The sequence below is a fragment of the Bufo bufo genome, chromosome 2 (assembly GCF_905171765.1).
Source record: "Bufo bufo chromosome 2, aBufBuf1.1, whole genome shotgun sequence".
Classification (NCBI taxonomy): Eukaryota; Metazoa; Chordata; class Amphibia; order Anura; family Bufonidae; genus Bufo; species Bufo bufo.
The window spans coordinates 76,627,998-76,649,524 of record NC_053390.1 but is presented as its reverse complement, the minus strand read 5'-3'; the positions used below and the strand labels follow the sequence as shown (position 1 = coordinate 76,649,524).

General features: G+C 45.2%; 1 protein-coding gene across 1 annotated transcript in view; it reads right to left on the bottom strand.

The window, feature by feature from the left end:
• The window catches only part of NDUFS4 (NADH:ubiquinone oxidoreductase subunit S4), a 151,385-nt gene that overhangs the window by 105,115 nt on the left and 24,743 nt on the right, over positions 1-21,527 (bottom strand). The window contains exon 2 of the mRNA XM_040421234.1: positions 10,207-10,285. Within this exon, the coding sequence (XP_040277168.1) occupies positions 10,207-10,285 (79 nt within the window). The remainder of the gene's footprint in view (positions 1-10,206; positions 10,286-21,527) is intronic.

The window sequence follows — 21,527 nt, the reverse complement described above, 5'->3', positions numbered from 1 at the left end:
ACAGCCGGGCCTCAAAAACCAAGAGGCAGACAGCCGGGCCTCAAAAACCAAGAGGCAGACAGCCGGGCCCTGAAGCCACGAGGCAGACAGCCGGGCCCTGAAGCCACGAGGCAGACAGCCGGGCCCTGAAGCCACGAGGCAGACAGCCGGGCCCTGAAGCCACGAGGCAGACAGCCGGGCCCTGAAGCCACGAGGCAGACAGCCGGGCCCTGAAGCCATGAGGCAGACCTATCAATCATGCTACAGGTACCAGACAGATTCATACCAACCACACAACACAAATATTCGCTGTATAACCTAAGTTCAAAAGGTGTTCCTTGTTTCACAGCCCTGATGGCTCCTCAGTCCGGAGGACAGGAAACCACACTGAGGGAGGAAGTGGGTGTTCCCTTTTTGATTGCTCTGGGGCTTCCTGTCCAGTTGTGGAGGCGGATCCATCTCTTCATGGTGCTGTCATGGCTGAAGGGGAAAAAACGTACTTTACCTTCCCAAACACCCTCCGATCCAGCACTGCTGCTCTGTCCTCTCTGCCAGGCTATAGCCAAATAGTTTTGACAATAACCATGACGTCTTATATACCACTGCACCAATCACTGGCCTTAGCGGTATACGCCATTGTATGCACAAAGAGCACACCCAACATGACACAAACAGCCCTTTGTGTACGGTGTAATCCTTTGTGTTACCTGCAGCAGCGCTGACTGGAGATTAGGCCCCTTGAATGTTGGAATATAGGCTATGTAAGTATAGGCTACTCCTTGGTATATCTGTTCAATTTCGCACCTGAAGCAGCAGAATATTTTTTTCTGAAAGTTAACCAAAATGTACAAACTTCAAATCAAAGAAAATATTAAAAAAATTGCATGAAACAAGTTTTTGTCAACTAAATGACGAGCGTGCATTTCCTGCGGCCCATGAGCGGGACACTGGGGGTGTGCTTGGAATACATCATGTAGAAATATCATGTTGCGTATGAAATAACAGACCACACATTGGAGAAAGGTTTGCCAAAAGTCTAATCTGCTACTAATTAGAAGAGGAATGTCATCAATTTCTTTACTAATTGTATTCCAGGCTGTCATAATAGGAACGGTTACGCCCCGGTAAAGACGCGGAGGTGCGGCATTCTCCCACGGACTTCACACCTTCACAGCGATAGGTGAATGAACCTCACGCGCTTTGATCCTTCCATGTGTTCAATCAATAGTTAACGGCATATGACAGTCAGAGCTGCGCTCCAGTCAGCAGCTCCTGGGGTAAGGGGATTCTTAGAAAAGCTTTAAAAGATTGCTTGAGTCCAAAAAGGAAAATGTAATATGTTTGGAGGATGGCCAAGCAAACATTTGCATTTTTTTTTTTTTTTTTTGCTGTGATTTATATTTTCTGGGTGCAGATGACTGTTCTCAGACCACCTATCGAAGTTATCCTTAAAATGCACTGTCGGCCATATCCTGCCTGTGTTGGGACATCAGCGAAAAGTGGTTCGCAGCAAGGACCCAGGCAGTGCCGGAACGACAGCAGATCGGTGAGGAGAACGCTTTTGTATTTTCACATCATTAAAGGGGTTATCCCATCATAATGATCACTGTTAAATCTGTTAATGATTTGACAGTGATCATTTTTGTAAATATACTTTATTAACAAATTCCCACCGATTAGGAGAAAATTCATCCCCACTTACCTTATTGTTGTGACTCGGTCTCCCCTGGTTACGACCACCGCTCTTCCGCAAAATCCCGATGGTCGCGCTTGCCCAGAAGACTTCTTCTTTTCTCCCGGCCGGGCCACTCGCTGTCCTGAACGCGCACGCTGCCGCGCATGCGCGACGGTGACTTCTTCCCGGCCAGAATAGTACAGAGCTGCGAACGCGCACGCCGGCTCTGTACTATACTGGCCAGAAATAAGTCACATTACGCATGCGCGGCAGCGTGCGCATTCAGTCCAGCGCGCGGCCCGGCCGGGAGAAGACTTCAATCAAGATGAAGCTCGCCCCCAGCCAGAATCCAGGAAGTGAACGCGCGGTGGCAGCAGGTAAGTATGAAACTGCTAAGTGGGATAACCCCTTTAACAGCCCACGAAAAATATTTTTTATTTGACTGGAAAACCCCTTTAATTACCTGCTTTGATATTAAAAGGGGCTGTCTGCTTTTTACTGTCGATGACCAATCCTTAGATGTCGGACCCCACCAATCTGATATTGAAGACCTTTTTAAGAGTGACAACCTGTTTGAAGAGAAGGCAGTGCTCATACAGGTGCTGTCTTCTCTGCTCCGTTTACCTGCTGGCCGCAGCAACTGCAGTGGTGATCAGGTGTAATTACAAGTACGGCTCTGTAGTATTCACTTGAACAGATGGAGCTGTCCCATAGAAGGGAATGGAGACGCCATACTTGTAATTACACCTGCTCAGCGCTGCAATTGCTGCAGTGATAAGGTAAACAGCTGATCGTTGGGGGGTGTAGGGAGTCAGACCCCCGCCGATCTGTTATGAGGATAGGTCATCAATAGTAAAACGTGGACAAGCCCTTTAACTATATACAAGATGCCTGTAGTTCACGGCAGCCAATTTAAACACAGACATGCCTGTTTGAGTACATGCATATAATACCCCTCAAAAAAAATTAAAAAAATATTTCGCAATACAGTACCTTCTCTAAGGTCTCTGTATTAGGCTTCCTGAAAATGCACGATTCATCTCTCAGAGTATTACTATTCCCTTGTCAATAAGGACTGTCTACAGCAGGCATGCTCAACCTGCGGCCCTCCAGCTGTTGCAAAACTACAACTCCCAGCATGCCCAAACAGCCTACAGCTAACAGACTACAGCAGGGCATTGTGGGAGTTGTAGTTTTACAACAGCTGGAGGGCGGCAGGTTGAGCATGCCTGGTCTACAGGGACAGCACCAGAATGTGTAGGGTCATTACTTAAGCGGCTGTGTCCTCTAATACATTTGGTGGGATATCCTACCCTAGCGATATGTCCCCAATGTTTGACAGGTGCAGGTCCCAGAGGTCTTTAGAATGCAGCACGCAAATTGAAGAAGCGTGGCCGCCCTCCATTCATTTCTATAGGACTGCTGAAAATAACGGAATGCTGGCTTGGCGATTTCCACTAGCCACGGAGAAGTGAATAGAGCGGAGGCCCCACTTGCGTGGTGCCCTTCCTATTCATTTCTATCTCTGACTATAAGCTCAGCAGCTCCACAGACAGCCATGACTGTGTCCTCCCTGAATGAGCTAAATGACGTCTACGCTCGTTTTGATAAGGACGATAAGGAAAAGTTTGCCAAAACCCTACCCTCTGATGACGGCCATACCCTCACTCTCACCATCATAGATGTCCATAATGCACTGAGCAGTATCAACGCTCGCAAGGCTGCTGGCCCTGATGGCATTCTTGGACACGTGCTTCGAGCATGTGCTGAGCAGCTTGCAGGGGTCTTCACTGACATCTTTAATCTGTCGCTAGCCCAGGCAGTAGTAACAGCATGCTTCAAGACCACCTCTATTGTGCCAGTGCCGAAACACTCATCACCAATGTGCCTGAACGACTACGGCCCTGTAGCACTCACGCCTATAGTTATGAAGTGCTTTGAGTGACTGGTCCTGGCACACCTATGGTTATGCTTGCCCCCCTACACTGGATCCTCACCAATTTGCCTATCGAGGTAATAGGAGTACAGAGGATGGTGTATGTACAGCGCTTCACTGTGTACTCTCACATCTGGACAACAAGAATACTTATGCAGGAATGCCGTTTGTTGATTTCAGCTCAGCATTCAATACAGTCATTCCCTCCAAGTTGTGGATCTTGGAATCAGCAATCCTATCTGTAACTGGATCATAGACCCCAGCATGTTAGGTCAGGAAATAACTGCTCCACCATCACACTCCACAGGCTGTGTGTGAGCCCCTTCCTCTACTCCCTTTTCACCTATGACTGCAGGCCTCGGTATGGATCCAACTCCATCATCAAGTTTGCAGATGACACCACGGTGATCGGTCTCATCACTGACAACGATGAGTCTGACTATAGGAAAGAGGTAAAGCACCTGGCTCATTGTGGACTTCAGGAAGATGAAGAGAGACACCTATGACCCCATCCACATACATGGCACGGCTGTTGAACGGGTTTCCAGCTTTAAGTTCCTGGGGACCTACATCTCTGAGAATCTGTACTGGTCAACCAACATCTCTAGCCTGGTCAAGAAGGCACATCAGCGTAGGGGTGGTTCGATATATGCGATATGGACAATATGAATCTGTGCAACGATACAGATTTTGTCCATGACGCATATATCGCCGGACCGTGATATGACCAGGAGCGGTAGTGAATAGACGAACCCGAACCTTCTCACCACCGCGGCGTGCTGTGTGTGACGTCAGGTCCTGCAATGCATGCTGGGAAGAAGACGTGACAACACCTGCGGACTGCCGACTCGCTGAGCACCCTGCAGGAAAGTAAGTATAGCGATTCTTCTGGGGGGGTAAGGGAGGCTGGAGGATCAGGGAGGGGGGGGGGGGGTCTATTTGCAAAGGATGGTCATGGGGCTGATGGCACTGGCTCTTCTGGGGGACATATGGCAGGCAGATAATGGCGAATGCCACATGGGGCTGATGGCACTGGCTCTGGGGGACATATGGCAGATGATGGCAAATGCCATGGGGCTTGGGGCTGATGGCACTGGCTCTGGGGGACAAGGACATGTCTGATGGCAGATGATGGCAAAAGCCATGGGGCTGATGGCACTGGCTCTGGGGGACAAGGACATGTCTGATGGCAGATGATGGCAAAAGCCATGGGGCTAATGGCACTGGCTCTGGGGGACATTTCTTAAGGCAGTTTTGTAATTTGTATTTTTTGTATACATACAGAAGTAAATACTATATCGCATATCGCACATGCTTCAAATTATATTGCAATATATATTTTGGGCCATATCGCCCACCCCTACTTCAGCGCCTGTCTGCTGACATACTGGGTAACTGGCAATGTGTCACAGTCTGGTATGGGAATTGCTCTGTTGCTGACCGCAAGGCACTGCAGCGGGTGGTGAAAACCGACCAACGCATCACAGGGACTCCACTTCCTACTACTGAAGATGTTCACAAGGAGAGAGGTCTACGCCGGGCGGGCATCATTCTTAGGGACTCCTCATCCTGCCAATAAACTCTTCCAGCTCCTTCCTTCCATAAGGCGCTACAGGAACCTTCAGACTAAAACCAGCAGGTTTAGGAACAGTTTCTTCCCCACAGCGGTCACCCTACTGAACTCAGTTCCCCGTTGAACCCTTTCATCCATACTCCCTTAACCCTCTACACTCCTCCCTCCAGCCATCCCTTCCTATGACCATGACTGTCATTCATTCACGGTATGTTCACATTGGTTACTGCTATAGTTGGACACTGTCATAGTATAGACTTCTGGAGCTGTATTCATAGCATTCTGCACATCTGTTTACTATACATCTGTAAATTTGTATATACGTAGCACATCTGTATAACTGTTCATAGTACATCTGTGTATTCGCCGCCTGTATAGCCATAGAACAGTTTATCTGTATATATGTATACATCAGTACAGCTCTCTATATAGCAATATAAACACCTGTATACTTATTTGTACATAATCTGTACATAAGTATTCCTACTTTTTGGCTTCATTTCTTTCTGTCTATACAGACATAAAAACGGGCTCATAAAAAATTTTGGGACCTAACCAGTGACATCTGCTTTGTGTTTCCTTCTACACTGGTAACCTTACAGCTAGTAAGCACCGGCAGAGAACAGCCTGATGGTCACCACACTTCATGGAGTGAAGTTACTGTCACTTAACCAAGGTGACAGATTTGGGGATGGTTCAGTTAATGAAGCCAGGGACTGCCGCTTCCAAACCACCAGAAATATCCTGCATATAAGGCTGCCATGTTCCAGCTACATTATAAGAGAAAAGTACTGGGGCACCCCTCAGGTATTTCATTCAGTGCTATTGCCACAGGTGTATAAAATCCAGCCCCGGCCATGCAGTCTGTCTGTACAAACATTTGTGAAAGAATGTCTCCTTGTAAAGAGGTCACTGGACTCCAGCGTGGTCCTGTAATAGGAAGTCAGCTAATCAGCTTTCCCAATATCCGATTCCTCTACACTTTCCAGAATACAAATCATGATGGGAATTTCCTATCTCTGAAGTCAACAGAAATGTTAAAATGGTGATCCGATATCTAAAATATCCCCCCCCCCCCAATGCTCGGGCCCATTGCATGGATTATACTTACCCGCTCCCCGGCACCCGTGTCGCTCCGGATCCCTGCACGCCCGCCGCTGCATCTCCTCGTCACTTGAATCAAAACATCTGGGGACCGGGGGATGGGAGGTGTCCTTCTGCAGCCAATAGCAGACTGCGACAGGGACGAGTCCCCTTGAGGCTGACAGTTTTGGATCGGCGGGGGACCGGGTTGATAAAGGGGGAGAAGAGCCCATTTGAGAACTGTGCCCCTTTGTTTTTGTGCGGCCCTCCTCGCAGAGCACAGCTAGCGTTTTACAGTTTCAAGAAAGTCTATAGACTTCTGAAAAATCTGTACAACTGTCGCTCCAATATCCAAACAAAAACTAAAGGGGCGCGGGGGGGGGGGGGGGCTCAGCTGCCCCCTTGTTTAGGCAATTAGCAAACAGACTCCTACCATATCAAAAGTTCTGACGTGTTAAAAAAAAAATCTGTGAAAATGATAATGAATACAATTCTTCCTACTCTGGTTAGTCCCTGTCCCATGTAAAGACTGGAGAGTGGTAATGCAAATGACCGGTCAGTCCAGACAACACATTATGGGACCGAATTATTACTAGGGTTGTTGCGGGTATCGAAATTTCGATACCCAATCGATACTTTTGTCCCGGTATCGATACGATACCGGGATTTCCGTTTTTTCGATACTGGGCTGCGCTTCTGCGCAGTCTAGTATCTCTGAACATGAGCGCGCTGCTGTCGGCGCGCTCATGTTCTCTCTCAGCAGCACGGGGAGAAGGAAGCTGTCCTCCCTCCCCCTGTGCTGCTGCCGCTGCCACCAATGAGAAGAGAGGGGCGGAGGAGGGGCGGCAATGAGAAGAGAGGGGCGGAGGAGGGGCGGCAATGAGAAGAGAGGGGGTGGAGGAGGGGCGGCAATGATAAGAGAGGGGCGGAGGAGGGGCGGGCGCACTGCGCCACCAATGATAGGATTACTATCGGAGCGATGGGAGGAGACATCAGCTTCACTAGTGGGCGTTCCTTTTCCCTGCGCTGCGATTGGACAGCGCTACAGCCAGGGAGAAGGAACGCCCACTAGTGAAGCTGATGTCTCCTCCCATCGCTCCGATAGTAATCAGCAGCATGTGGAGCAGGAGAGGAGACAGTAATGGGGCACTGCGGGCGAACGGAGCGGCGCCCAGGACTAAATGGTGAGTGCTGAGACATCGCTGGGCGCCGCTCTGTGTGGCCTAATAGTGAAAGTCTGGACTCATATACAGTATTCAGTCTTTAACACATACAGGAGGCGGGTGCCGGCAGCAGAATCGCATTGCCGGCACCCTGCCCCTGACAGGGAGCTGCGATCTGCTAGTACCCGCCTCCTGTATAAAGGGGTAAAATCATTGGTGGTGCAGTGTGCCCCCCCCCCTCAATCCCCCCATCCCATTAAAATCATTGGTGGCACAGTGCGCCGGCCCCTCTCAACCCTCCAGTATTAAAATCATTGGTGGCAGTGGCCACAGGGACCTCTCCACTCCCCCTCATTGGTGGTGCAGTGGCAGCTTCTGATCGGAGCCCCAGCTGTGTAAGCCTGGGGCTCCGATCGGTTACCATGGCAGCCAGGAAGCCCTGGTTGCCATGGTAACATCCCTGATGCTGTGTGCACAAAGCACAGAGCAGCAGGGACAGTGTGGAGTCCTATTCACCCTGATAGAGATCTATCAGGGTGAATAGGAAAAGGGATGAAAGATCCCAGGTTCTAGCCCCTAAGGGGGGAAATAGTTATTAAATAAAAAGTGAAAAAAAAAAAAACACTAAAATATGAAGTATAAATCACCCCCCTTTTCCCAATTTCACATATAAAATATATAAATAAACATATTACATCGCCACGTCAGAAAAGTCCAAACTATTAAAATATAAAAAAAAAATCTAGGTGGTGAATGCCGGAACAGAAAAAATAAAATAAAAACTGCGCGATTCGCCATTTTTAAAAATGAGGAATGCACGTGGCTTTTTTTGTTTATTTTTTTCGCGTGGTATCGAATGGTATCGAGTATCGCAATACTTTTTCATGGTATCGAAACCGAATCAAAAATTTGGTATCGCAACAACTCTAATTATTACTTATTATTAGTTTTCCTATCCCTTTGGACAGCGCTGAAGCTACTCCACCTAAGTAGGCGCTGGAACAAAATGTGTGATCCAGACGTTCCGGAGCGATGCGCTCAGGTGAGGGGAAGAATAAAAAGATGGAGAGGAATTTTTGACAATATGAAAAATTTGACTGGAATGTAATCCACTGAGATATGGAAATGCTAATATGCAAGTTTCCCCAAGCTTATGGAAATCTGGCTGAAAACCTGGGTATTCTAGGATTATTCTGCCGAACAATCACATAAGTATGAGAACACAGGGGTACATTAATCGGGGAAGTCTGAGCACTGGGGCCCGCAGTGACCTCTCTGATCCTTCTGCCTCCATTGGACTGGGGTGCTATTGGGTCATAGAATAAAATGGTAATGATTTCAATGATTTGATTCAGTATTTTCAGGTAAGGTCACGTTCACTGAATGCGGCTTGGCCGGATTCTACAGATGATCGCCAGACAACCCCTTTAAAGGATCATCAGTCAGATCCTTATAATATAGGCAACTGTAAGTCATTCATCTGTATTCCAGCGTTATATCATTTTTCTAGGAAAACCTTGGCATGAACAGTTCTGCATGAGTTTGATTACGTCCTAGGCGCCCAAAAAAATCTCACTTGCTCAATTGCTGCCATCTAATGCTTTATGTGCAGAATAATGATGGTCATAAATCCACTCACCCTGTCCTCCCATTAAAGGCCACAATGGTTTTTGGCAGAAGACACTAATACGGGATGTGCTTCCAGGTGTAGCACAGTGTACCAGACTAAGAAAAAGCGATCCAGATTAAATCTGATTTATAAGGTTTTTTGTAACAAACTATCGCCGAAAGGGTATCATTTTTCCTAATCTAAAAATACTCATAATTCCTCTATTGTGCTGTAACGCTCATAAAAGAAACAATACCATAGATGGCAACGGTGTAACGGTAAGCAAGGCGTGCCAGAGCATCACCCAGAACCTAGGGCGTGAAGGATGCAAGAAGCTCTACAACTGTGACCTGTATTGCGGGGTCTTGTAATAAAAAGAGCAATTAAGATGGAAGTGAAAGTCATCACACCTGGTCCTGTCAAAGTACAGAGGGGGTGGCAGTTGCAGAGAAAGCAGAGCCTCTAGGTGTAACGACAACGCCCCTGTTGCTCTTAGAGGCTCATTTGCAAATATTAAACCATAATTTTCTCAGCAATGCGGGCACATATGAACATGGGACCAACACAGATGTCTTCAGCTGCCGAGCGCACATGTAACAGGTCAGCCAGTGTCATAGGTACAAATCTGCTCTTTAAATGGATATTTCAGCTTTTTAACACTGAAAGCCTATCCTAAGAATAGTCCATGTGATCGGGGAAGAGAACTGACCGCCGCTACCCTCCCCTATCCACAGAAAGAGGTTGCGGCATTTAACGGCAAGTTGTGACTCTTTCACGAAAGAACTAGCCAGCGTTGTTCTTGCCAACGTGGTTGTATGTTGTCATTCACCTGGGGTCAAACATCAATACCAAAGATAGCTGCAAGAACATGAATTGCATTGTGGTGAAGAAGCAGTACCATCCAATGCGTCTCTGCTAACAGGGGGTGTCAGACATTTGGGTCACCCCAAATAATCACAAATCCTAAGGTTCTGAAAAAAAAAACACATTTAAAGTGGTTCAAAAATAAAGCTGTGCTATTAGATCAAGCTAACAGCAACAAAATGGTTACTCCCATGGACAAGAATGTTAAAAGTAAAAAAGCTTAAAAACTATCAAATTGAATACAACACCTGCTCCAGTTGGGAGGCTATTGTATATATAAATTACACCATTTTTAATGCATGCCCATATTTAATCTATCCTTACCCCTTTTTCATCTACGGTGATGAGTTCTGCATCTTGTGTTTGGTTCTGTGCCTGCCGCAGTGTGGAAGTGCTCAATGACCTGCAAAGTAAAACTCAAAGTTAACAATCACTCAGAAAATGAGAATAAAGACAGACAAACCTTACAAAAACATCTAGTACAAATATGAAGACTGAGACTATGAGCTACAGAGAAGGATCAGGAGTACGTGCAAAAAAAATAGCTAGAAACAAAACATCTAGAAAGACAGAGCCTGAGAGAAAGACCGAAAAAAAGAGCCCAAGAGGAACAACAAAAAAGCTAGAGTGCACAAAAAAAGAAGCAAAAAAGGGAACGAGTGTAAAAAATATTGAGAGAACGAGAGAAAAAGTTAGAAAGATCGTGAAAGCCTGAGAGAGTTAGAAATAAAGAGTGCTGAGAGGAAGAGCTAGAGAGAAGGGAAAGAAGGAGAGCCAAGCGGAAGAGTTATTTCTAGGAAGAGCAAGAGAGAGAGCCCGAGAGGACAAGCTAGAAAGAGAGAAATTCCAAGAGGAAGAACTAGATAGAAAGACAAAAAGGAGCCAAGAAGAACTATATGTAGGAAGAGCTAGCAAGAAAGACAGCCTGACAGAGACTGAGGGGAAGAGAGAGTATGAGAGAAAAAGCTAAAGAGATAGAAAGAGTCGAGAGGAAGAGCTATATAAAGGAAGAGCTAGAGAGAGTGCAGGAGAGAAGAGCTTGAGGGGAAGAGCTGGATACAGAGCCCCAGAGGAAGAGCTAGAGAGAGAGAGAAGAGAGAGACTGAGGGGGTAGATCTAGATACAGAGCCCGAGAGGAAGATCTAGAAGAGTCATAAAGAGAGCCCCAGAGGAAGAGCTAGAGAGAAAGATAGAGCTAAAAAGAGAAAGAGCCATAGAGGAAAAGCTGGCTAGATCAGAGTCCAAGTGATGGGGCGAGACACAGGAAGGAAGAGCTAGAGACAAAGAGAGTAAGCCTGAAAGAAAGAGACAGAAAGCGCAAGAGAGACCAAAAGGAAGAGTGAAAGAGAAAGGCAAAGAGCAACATTAGAGAGAAATCCAGAGAGGATGACAGAAGACTCCCTTTTCTCCTCGGTTACAGTAGTTCAGGCTGCTGAGTTTTTGGCAGTCTCCCACCAGGCTGCACTTTATGTCTGCTACAGGCTCCCCGTCACAGAGAGACAGCCAGTGGCAAAAAGTGCTCTGTGTGAATGTACAGTAGCGCGTTTGTCATGAACAGACATAGAAACACAAAGCTGTAATAAAGCAGCTTGAGACTGAACCCAAGACGATGGCATCAGAGGGGAAGAGGAAAAAGAAAGTACTTGTTAAACCGTATTAGCTGCATGGCTTGAGACAAAGTGTAAAGCAGAATGAATGGGGGGGGGGGGGGGGGGGTAAAAAGGTCTGGAACAGAATTTAAGAAGGTGTTGTTCTTCATTTTAGGGGAAAAAAATTGTAATTCTCTTGGAGAAAATTCTGTCGGTGGATGAATCACTGGACATCCACACACTTTTCCGAGGCGCAGAATGAACTCAGTCTACGGGGAAAGAAGCAAACCCAGTGATGGGAGTCCACAGACGTCATCTAAGGTCTGGTACGATGACTTGTGTTCAACAAATTATGATTACTGTAAATTATTTTAACCCCTTTAGGACCAAGTGGGAACCACACCTATCATCGAATTGTGCTTTTTCAGGGCTGTGATTGCTCTTGTGTAAAAGGACTCTTAGGCTGAGTTCACACGGGCGTTGCGGGAAAAGGTGCAGGTGCGTTGTGGGAACATGCACGATTTTTCCGCGCGAGTGCAAAACATTGTAATGCGTTTTGCATTCGGGTGAGAAAAATCACGCATGTTTGGTACCCAAACCCGAAACTTCTTCACAGAAGTTCGGGCTTGGGATCGGTGTTCTGTAGATTGCATTATTTTCCCTTTAAACATGGTTATAATAGAAAATAATATTCTGAATACAGAATGCATATTAAAATAGCGCTGGAGGGGTTAAAAAAAAATATAAATAATTTAACTCACCTTTATCCACTTGCTCGTGCAGCCCGGCATCTCTTCTGACTTCATCTTAGCTGTGTGCACGGTCATCACATGGTCCGTCACATGATCTTTTACCATGGTGAAGTCAGAAGAGATGCCGAGCAAGTGGATTAAGGCGAGTTAAAAATATATATATATTTTTTTTAACCCCTCCAGCGCTATTTTAATATGCATTCTGTATTCAGAATGCTATTATTTTCCCTTATAACCATGTTATAAGGGAAAATAATAATGATCGGGTCTCCATCCTGATCGTCTCCTAGCAACCGTGCGTGAAAATGGCACCGCATCTGCACTTGCTTGCGGATGCTTGCGATTTTCACGCAGCCCCATTCACTTCTATGGGGCCTGCGTTGCGTGGAAAACACACAATATAGAGCATGCTGCGATTTTCACGCAACGCACAAGTGATGCGTGAAAATCACAGCTCATATGCAAAGCCCCATAGAAATGAATGGGTCCAGATTCAGTGCGGGTGCAATGCGTTCGCCTCCCGCATTGCACCCGCGCGGAATACTCGCCCGTGTGAACTCAGCCTTAAGGGTATATTAGATGGACAGATTTGCTGCCCAATAATCGCTAGCTTATCTAGGAAAGCTCGTTAGCGATCATCTGGCAGTCTAATACTGCCTCTAACTGCCCGAACAAACATTGCTGAAAGATCTGGATTTGCCAGCAGCAGATCGTGCTGTGTAATCATGATCGGCACACTGCTCCTTATGGGGATGAGCGATGACAGTGATCGCTCCTCCCCATGCTGCGGAGGACATCGCTGCAGTCGCCAGATAGCTAGCAGAGGACACCACTTCTATTACATGCAGCGATGTCCTCCACAGCATGGGGAGAAGCGATCACTATGCCATCACTTGCCCCAAGCAGGACAGCTGTGTGCCAGCGGCAGATCGTGATTACACAGCATGATCTTCTGGTGGCAAATCCAGATCTTTCAGCATGCTCATTCATCAGGCAATCGGAGGCAGTATTAGACTGCCAGATGATCGATAATGAGCGTTCATAGGAACACTTGTTACTGATTATCTGGAAGAAAATCTGCCCGTCTAACATGCCCTTAAATGGCTCATGCACACGAGCGTATCTCGTTTCCATTCCGTTATTTTTGCGGATGGGATGTGGACCCATTCATTTCAATAGGTCAGAAAAATAATAATAATAATAATAAGTGGACAGCACACAGTGTGCTGTCCGCATCCGTATGTCCATTCCATAGCCCCGCAAAAAATATAAAACATGTCCTATAGCAAAGGCACTGTTACAACGGATCCCCGATGCGGATGCGATACGGATGTCACATGGTGCCATCCGTATTTTTTATGGATCAGTGTTTTGTGGACCTCAAAATACATATGGTCGTGTGCATGAGCCCTAAGGCTTATTCTGCTCATTATGTTGGTGGCAATTCTCTAATAACCATCTTTTTCAATTCTGGTGTAGGGGTAGTCTATACATTTATGATAGTTCTGCCCCTTCTATAATAGACATCAGTTCTCTGTACACTGCTCCAGAAGAACCACTCTTCTATAGTTCTGCTTACATACAACTGAGTTATTAGAGGGGGACCTCTTTAAAGACCCCCCCAACTAGTAAACAGAGCAGCTACAAAGAGCACCCCGCACGTCACCGAATTATTATACGGACGGCACATTATAGATTTCTCCACTGACGGCTTAGTGAATCCCCCTATTGTGTCATAGTGCTACATTTATATCTATATTACATATAATTGTGCACCTAATAGACAAGGACATTTAAGCATGTCTGCTACAGGAGACTGATGGGTCCCACCAAGCTTTTATCCTTGTCAGTAAATTTTACAGCCGTCTACCAAGTGGGTATGCAAAAAAACTCTGAACCACGCAAGTCTGATTTTCAGAGGTAAGGACCAACGACTGTGTGGGAGTAACTTCAATGGAAGCAGCGTCTCTGAAGCCTCAGATGTGTGAATAGCGTAGCTTGTCTAGATCAGGAGGCAATCATATGTGCTATCACGCCAGCTTTACAGCCTTCAATCCTTTAAGTCTGGGTTGATCTCATATTCTTTACATTTGCAAACAGACATTTGAACACATTACCCTCAGATTAGTTTTTAGCACCCACTGACATGGAAATGTGCGAAAACAAATGTTCTGTCTGTAGTTTTAGTTATTTTTTACAACTTAGACTTGAATGGAGCTTCTCAGTTTAAGAAACATGTCTTTCGTCCCTAAAATAAATGGACTACAATTATAGAAACAGATAAATAAATGGGTCTATAATAATCAGTCTCTACAGGCGGCATTGTCAGGATGGGCACCGTGCTGCATGGCCTCTCTCACATGCTCCAAGATGACCCAATGGCCGATTTGTCGCGTCTATACTAGTCCGATACCAGGCACATGGGAGGTGGTTAAACATGGGACGAGGAGGTCACAGGTCTGGTGTTGATAGAGGTTGGAAAACGTGTTGGGGAACTGCTAAGCTTGTTAAGCTGGAGATAGTGAGCAGAGCATGGGGTTTGATGGGCAACCTGAGGTTATCCCGATGTGCTCTCTTCCATAGGACTGTGCACTATAATGTATACCATAACAGAGTTCAGCGGGGGTGATCTGTACACTGACACCATCACTACACTGTTTAGCGACTCAATGTCCAATTATTATTTTTATAGCGGGCCAATATATTTTGCAGCATTGTACACAGACATCCGTCACATCCCTGACCCCCACTGGGGCTCAATCTACATTTCAAAATAACCTACAGATATGCTTTTGGAGTAAGGGAGTAAACCGAAGTAACCTTAGAAGAACTCCAAAGACAGAGGGAGAACATACAAAATCCATGCAGATGTTGCCCATGGTCAGAATCTAACTCAGGATCCCAGAGATGTGAGGAAAAAGGTCTAACCATTGACCCGCTGTGCTGCCCTTATTTATGTAAAGGAACAATGTTTTAAGGGAGCCTCCTAAAAATGCCAAGAAGAGTATGTAGTTCAACCTCCAACTACATTGGTGTAAATATGGGCATGACTTACTTCACCTTCATCTTGTCAAAAACGTTCTACGGTTGTAGCAGAAACATGGGCACGGACATATGAATGTTGAACTTTACCAACCATGCAAGTCTCCAGGAGAAAAGGTCTATGATCTTACAGTCCTAGAATTTATCATCAAAATGTTTCGGATTAAAAAAGATTACCAAAGTTAGATTAACGGAGAAAACAAAAGGCTTTGGAGACCAAGTTATAGGAATTTGGGGGAGCAAGTGGACACAGGAATATAGCTTTTTAAGTTTTTATTCACATGGCAAAGTAAAGCCAGAATATCCGCATTATAATCCAGGAACACCAAATTGTATCTCCTGGAGTGGTCTTCAACCAATTAGAATACAACTCCAACAGCCACTATGTAGGAAACCGTTTAAGTAAAACTTCATAAAAAACTCAGACAAGGCCTGGCAGCCGATGCGTCCATTTCCTAAAATGTCATTGTATATAATGTCTTTGTATAATACTGTTGAGGGGGCCCTGAAAATAAAATCCTTTAGTCCTCATCTTTGGTGGGCCCCTTCTAAGTTTGGGCCCCAAAGCAGCCGGTTCCACTATAGCTATGCCCCTGAACAGGATCCTACATGTTATGGGGTCCCAGAAGGAAGGTAGGTAGACATCCGAACATAATGGGCGCCGGGTTATGGTTCTCTTTCGTAATAATGTTAGCTAAAATTGCATCTCAGTCTAAAAAAAACTCCAAGATTTTATCAAAAGAAACAGATTTAAAAAACGTTCCTAATCTTAAACAATGCTAATCTGGTATCTGTTTATTGTGACGTAAAACCTCTCATTATAAGTGGAAACAACTGCTTAAAAATCATCTAGATGTTTGTATGTGGAAACAAAACTTATGTAACAGATTGAGAAACATCCGAAAAGTTCATCATACCCACCTAGACCACTCATAATGAAGCCAAATGACTATAAAAAAACTAAAAACATACAGCTTTAATAAGGAATTGCCAAAGGTTAGGTTTAGCATAAGAAAAGCACAGATTACTTAAACAGTAATCCTTAAAGCCCAACTAGATGCTCAATCATGACAGAGTCCATGAAAAGGCAGATCTCTACTCCTTAATGTGTTACAAGGTCTAAGGAACTTCAGAATGGCTTAAAGGGGTTCTCCAAGCGATTTTCACTGATGACCTATCCTCAGGATTGGTCATCAGTATCTGATTGGTGGGGGTCCCACACCCGAGACCCCGACAATCAGCTGTTTGAGAAGGCAGCAGAGCTCGCAGTAGCACCGCAGCCTTCTTCAACTTTGCCAAAGCCATGTGACGTCACATTCATCGGTTACATGGCCTAGGAGCAACTCATCCCCAAGTGAATGGGGCCGAGCTGCAATACCAAGCACAGCCACTATCAAATGTACTAAGTTTGAGTAAGTTGGCCATTGACATGAAGACTGTTCCGCTTATGGTTGGGGGTTCAGTAGAACACATGTAATCTCATCTATTGAAGGCCATTCATATAAAATGAATAGTTGTGAATGTCCCTCTGGCTGACACATCCTCTTTTATGTACTTGCACCCTCTGAGTGGCTGAGCATCCATGTGGCTGTCAATGATGAGAGTCGAGTTCACTGTTGGAAGTCGAAATCCAACACGTCCCATTCTTCCCTCTATGAAGGGTAAATGTCTAGTGTGGGTCTAGCCTAGCGCCATTCTCCAGAGACTGTTGTCGCATTTCCTGGCGCTTCTATCACTACTTATTGCCACCTTCTGAGGGTCCGGTTCTTACCTGAGCACCTGTAATGGTGTATCAACAGTTACATAATATATTCTCCTGTATATATGGATGGGATCGGGAAGGAGTTTTTGGTGCAATGGTCAAGCATTTACATGGGAGTTAGAAAAACACCACCTAAAAAAAGAGGATCCATCACCGATCCTGACAGGTCTGTTTTAGTAACTAATTGAATTCTAAAACTTTTCAGACGAGTGATATTTTGACCTTTTGGGGGAAATTTATCACTCTCCCACACGCCAATGTTCTGACAAACATTTAACGCCTGAATATTAATACAAGAAAAGTGCCAGCATTCTTGCTGAAGACAAGCCATCTTCACAAGCTTTGAAGATAAAAGTGCTATATTTGCAGTAAGTTCACACATGTTCCCATGACCCTGCTCGGACATACCTCTGAATGGAAACTCTAGTAGTTCACTTCCTATTACAATATGGATTTTAATTTCCCACAATAATGACAAATTTAACCACAAATGTAGGTGTCGATGTGATCTGAGGAAACTTCTGCACTTGCCCTTTACTCAGACGGAAGCATTTAGTATTCACTTACAGACCGATTATGAAATATACAAAGCAGTTACAGACTTCTGTATACTATAAAGATGTCGTAATCATAGGCACAAAAAGCCACAAGGCAAAAAAAACTAAACTGCTATTTAGCCAACTAAAGTGTAGGGGAACTTACCTTCTGAGGTCACTCACGCTCTGTGCAGACTGAGTTCGAGCCCTATGTCTGGTGTATTAGTCACAAAACACACGGGGGTCATTTAATAATGTTTTTACACCACTCTTTGGCATATTTATGTCGCAGATTTTGTTACAAAGGTGTTTTGTGGCAAAATCTCTGACTTCTCCCAGCTCACTCCACTTTTGCAAAGTGGCAAAAAAATGGGGCCGTGGCGTGGGTGGAGAAGATGGTGGGCCAGCAGGCCCTTCTCATTCATCATTTCCTACACCAGTTTTTGACGTGGAAAAGTACCTTAAACTACGCCAGGGAGCTGGCACAGATTAAAGCATGTCGTACGGCCGGCAGTAGCAAGCACCACGGTTATATAGAGGCTGTGCCTCAACATAACTTTGGCGAATCCACCGGCAGCACAGAGGGATTAAGGCCCCTTTCACAGGGGCGAGTATTCTGCGCGGGTGCAATGCGTGAGGTGAACGCATTGCACCCACACCGAATCCTGACCCATTCATTTCAATGGGGCTGTGTACATGAGCGATGTTTTTCACGCATCACTTGTGCGTTGCGTGAAAATCACAGCATGTTCTATAGAAATGAATAGGGGCTGCGTGAAAATCGCAAGCATCAGCAAGCAAGTGTGAAGACTAGGGATGAGCGACCCGGGACCCCATTTACTTTGCTATTATTTTCCATTATAACTATGTTATAATGGAAAATAATAGCATTCTTTAATACAGAATGCAAAGTCAAATGTCAATTGAGGGTTAAAAAATAATAAAAACATAACTCGCCTCATCCACTTGATCGCGCAGCCGGGATCCTCTTTTTTATATTCTTGAAGGACCTGCAAAAGGAACTTCGCTGACGTCATTGCGCTCACCACGTGGTGAGCACGGTAACTTCAGCAAAGGTCCTTTTGCAGGTCCTTCAAGATGAAAAAAAAGAGGATCCCGGCTGCGCGATCAAGTGGATGAGGCGAGTTATGTTTTTATTATTTTTTAACCCTCAATTGACATTTGACTTTGCATTCTGTATTAAAGAATGCTATTATTTTCCATTATAACCATGTTATAATGGAAAATAATAAAATCTACAGAACCCCAAACCCAAACCCGAACTTCAGTGCAGAAGTCCGGGTTCGGGTCTGGGTACCACATTCAGTTTCTCACGCGCGTGCAAAACACATTGCACTCGCGTGGAAAAAACTGTGCAATGGAAAGCAATCGCAGCCAAAACTGACTGAAATTGCGTACCTACTCGCGTGGGTTTCCCGCAATGCACCCTGAACGCTTTCGGCCCTCATCCGCGACGCCTGTGTGAAAGAGGCGTAAGGCCGGTTTCTAAATCGCCAGTCTTGATAAAATATTCCACACTGTGTATACGTCAAATGCTTCCATGGGGCTCCAGTTACTGTCCTTTTAGCCTCTGCTGGAGTAGTATGCATCGTAACACTTTTCCAATTGTACACTGATCCCTAAACTTAAATGGATTTAGAATACTATATTTTCAACATACAGTGGTCAAGGAAAGACAGGTGTATCGAAACCACATTCAACATGCAATGCCATAAACGTAGGTTGGGTACCACTGTCCAGGGAAAAACAATGAAGGTGACCAACCACTAAACCTGGACTACATCTTCTTTATGCTCAGGATAAACGTCAGACCCCAGCAATCACAAAGTGATGACATATCCTAGAGATATGCTATCACTGTATAACATGGGAAAACCATTAGCGCTTGAGAACCATTTACAAGTTTTCCAAAAATTTATAGTCTGAAGTTTAACATTGCACTGGTCCAGAATAAAATTAAAAGGGTTTTCCGAGTGTTTTATAGGAATCTGACCGGCGGAGGACCAACACCCGACACTGCCACCCATCAGTTGTTTGAGGAGGCCACAGCGCTGTGGTGAGCACCATGGCCTCCTCCTAGATGACAAAAGCTTTTCAACCTGCAATGCATTCGGAAAGTCTTCAGACCATTACTTTTTTCACATTTTGTTATGTTGTGGCCTTGTGCTAAAAATATAATTAATCTGCACTCAATACCCCATAATGAGAAAATGAAAACAGAGTTTTAGACATTTTTGTAAATGTATTCACTATAGATTTAAAAGTTGGCAGGGACATAAGTATTAAGACCCTGCTCTGGGGGCCTCCCATTTCTCTTGGACATGTTTCTACACTTGTGGTTCACCGGTGGTAAATTCATTTTATTTTAATTTTTTTGCAAAAACACCTAAAAATGATTTACAAAATTCTGAACTTTTTTGGCCTAAACTATAAGTGTATAAGTGTCACGTATGGAGGAAAACTGCCTGCTCAATACCACCCCTACAGTGAAGCATGGCGGTGGCAGCGTTTTTCAGCGGTTGGTACAAGGAGACTGCTGCATTCAGCTTTCTCTCAACCCTGACCAAAGTACAGAGATATTCTAAATTAAAACGGTTCCAGAGCTCTGGACCTCAGACTGGGCTGAAGCTTCACATTCCAAGACAATGACCCTAAGCACACAGCCAAGACAACACAGGAGCGGCTTAGGGACAACTCTGTGAATGTCCTTGAGTGGCCCAGCCAGAGCCATGACTTGAACCCAATCGAACATCTCTGAAAAGATCTGAAAATGGCTGTCCACCGACGGTCCCCATCCAACCTGACAGAGCTAGAGAGGATCTGCAGAGAAGAATGGGAGAAAATCCCCAAATCCAGGTGTGTAAACCTTGTGGCATCATCCCCAAGAAGACTGGAGGCTGGAATCACTGCTAAAGGGGCTTCAACTAAGTCCTGAGTAAAGGGTCCGAATACTTATGTCAGTGCAATATTTTAGTTTCTCATTTTTAATAAATTATCAAAGATTTCTCACATTGTTTCCTCTTTCTCAATATGCTGTATCAAGTGCAGAAAGACCGGGGAAAACTTATTTTTTTAATTTATTTTAGTACAATGCCTCAACATAAGGTGGGAAAAAAAGTGAAATGGTCAGAAGACTTTCCAAATGCTTTTGTAGGTAACCACGCAAGACTGTTCACACTGCATGCAACGCTATTTTTCCTGTCAAAGTGATGGCCATCACCACTGAACCAGATGGTCCCCACTCAAGTCAAAGCTGTCTGAGGTGCCCGTGGTATCTGCTGGATGACCGCTCTGGCACTGCATTTAGGTTTTCTATTATAAATAGAATCCATGAACACAACCCAAATCAAGAATTCTTCTGAAATACTGACACTATTAAATAAAGCTGTAGCGTCACCTAGCTTCCTACAATGCCCCCCGTCTGCCTAGTCCTGTGGTTCTCAACCTTTTTAACACAAATCCCCCCTAGAGCAGCATGCAGCGCTAATCTAAGACTACTGTCACACTAGCGTTTTTGCTGGATCCGGCAGGGCTCAGCAAGAATGCTTCCGTTACTGATAATACAACCGCCTGCATCCATGATGAACGGATCCGGTTGTATTATCTTCAGGGTCCATTCACATGTCCGTGTGTGATTTACGGATCCGCAAAACACGGACATCGGCGATGTGCGTTCCGGGGACGGATCTGTCATGCACTCCATTGAAAGTCAATGGGGGACGGATCAGTTTTCTATTGTGTCAGATTGTGTCAGAGAAAACGAACCCGTCCCCATTGACTTGCATTGTGGGTCATGCCGGATCCGTCTTGCTCCGCATCCCAGTACAGAAAGCAAACACCAGCATGCTGCGGTTTGCTCTCCGGTATGAGAACGGAACGGAATGCATTTTGGAGCGCTCTGTTCTGTTCAGTTAAGTTTTGTCCTCATTGTCAATGAATGGGG